This window comes from Diaphorina citri, unplaced genomic scaffold (genome assembly GCF_000475195.1).
Source record: "Diaphorina citri unplaced genomic scaffold, Diaci psyllid genome assembly version 1.1 scaffold19089, whole genome shotgun sequence".
Taxonomy (NCBI): Eukaryota; Metazoa; Arthropoda; class Insecta; order Hemiptera; family Psyllidae; genus Diaphorina; species Diaphorina citri.
The window spans coordinates 1-959 of NW_007396442.1; the positions used below are offsets into that span (position 1 = coordinate 1).

At 40.9% G+C, this 959-nt stretch overlaps 1 protein-coding gene across 1 annotated transcript; it reads right to left on the reverse strand.

Annotated features, from left to right (window-relative positions):
- Positions 1-31: 31 nt before the first annotated feature.
- LOC108254202 (zinc finger CCCH domain-containing protein 10-like) lies at positions 32-892 on the reverse strand (the record flags this gene model as incomplete). The annotated part of the gene is made up of 1 exon (XM_017449201.2): positions 32-892. A coding segment is annotated over exon 1 (861 nt), but the record flags the coding sequence as incomplete, so codon positions are not given.
- Between the last annotated feature and the right edge of the window lie 67 nt (positions 893-959).

Sequence of the window (959 nt, forward strand, 5' to 3'; positions counted from 1 at the left end):
AGTGTGGGACTGCCAATGCTGTAACACTTGCAGAGTGAGGTACAGCCAAAGCCATACTTGAAGAGTGTGGGACTGCCAGTGCTGTAACACTTGCAGAGTGAGGTACAGCTAAAGCCATACTTGAAGAGTGTGGGACTGTCAATGCTGTAACACTTGCAGAGTGGGGTACAGCCAAAGCCATACTTGTAGGATGTGATACTGCTAAAGCTGTAACACTGGCAGACTGGGATGGTACTGCTATTGTAGCAAGGTTAGAATTGTGTTTCTCTTGTTTTAGTCTGTAATTCTCTTCCATCAAAAATTCATTATTAGACCGAAGTTCCGATATGTGACCTTGCAATTCATGCAGTTTCGTTTTGAGGAATTCATTCTCCTGAGACAATTGCTGGATCTCCATCATATCAGCCATATTCACATTTTTGGATCTTTTAGGTTCTTCACCGAGACAGAGAACATTGTGTCTAGATGGTTCATTACATTGTATTTCTTCACGATCACCACTATTGTTACTCAAAGTTCTCTCATTAGACTCTCCTCTGCTTGGATGAAGAAACTTACACTTGTCTCTTGTGCATTGATTCTTCAAGAAGTTCAAACATACTGGCTTCAAATGCTCCGGTAGTTTGCCGCTCGTCAAGTAATACTGCTCATCCTCGTACGTCCCATGCGTGAACTTGCAATGTTTTCGTGCACAGGCACGCGTGTTTTGAAAATCGTGACAAAATTCTACAGCCGGGATCACGTGTTGATATTTACAATTTTCTCTTGTGCAAACATTACGCAGGAAATCCCTGCATACACCACCATCAGTAGTGTGAACTTCATTACCATTAGTATTCAATCCAGGGGACTTGGACTGATTTTGAGACCGAGACTTCTTTTTCTTCTTCATTTTTAACTTTCCTTATTTTGATTTCTGAAACAGAACATTACATTTAAAATAACTTTGTGAGTGATTG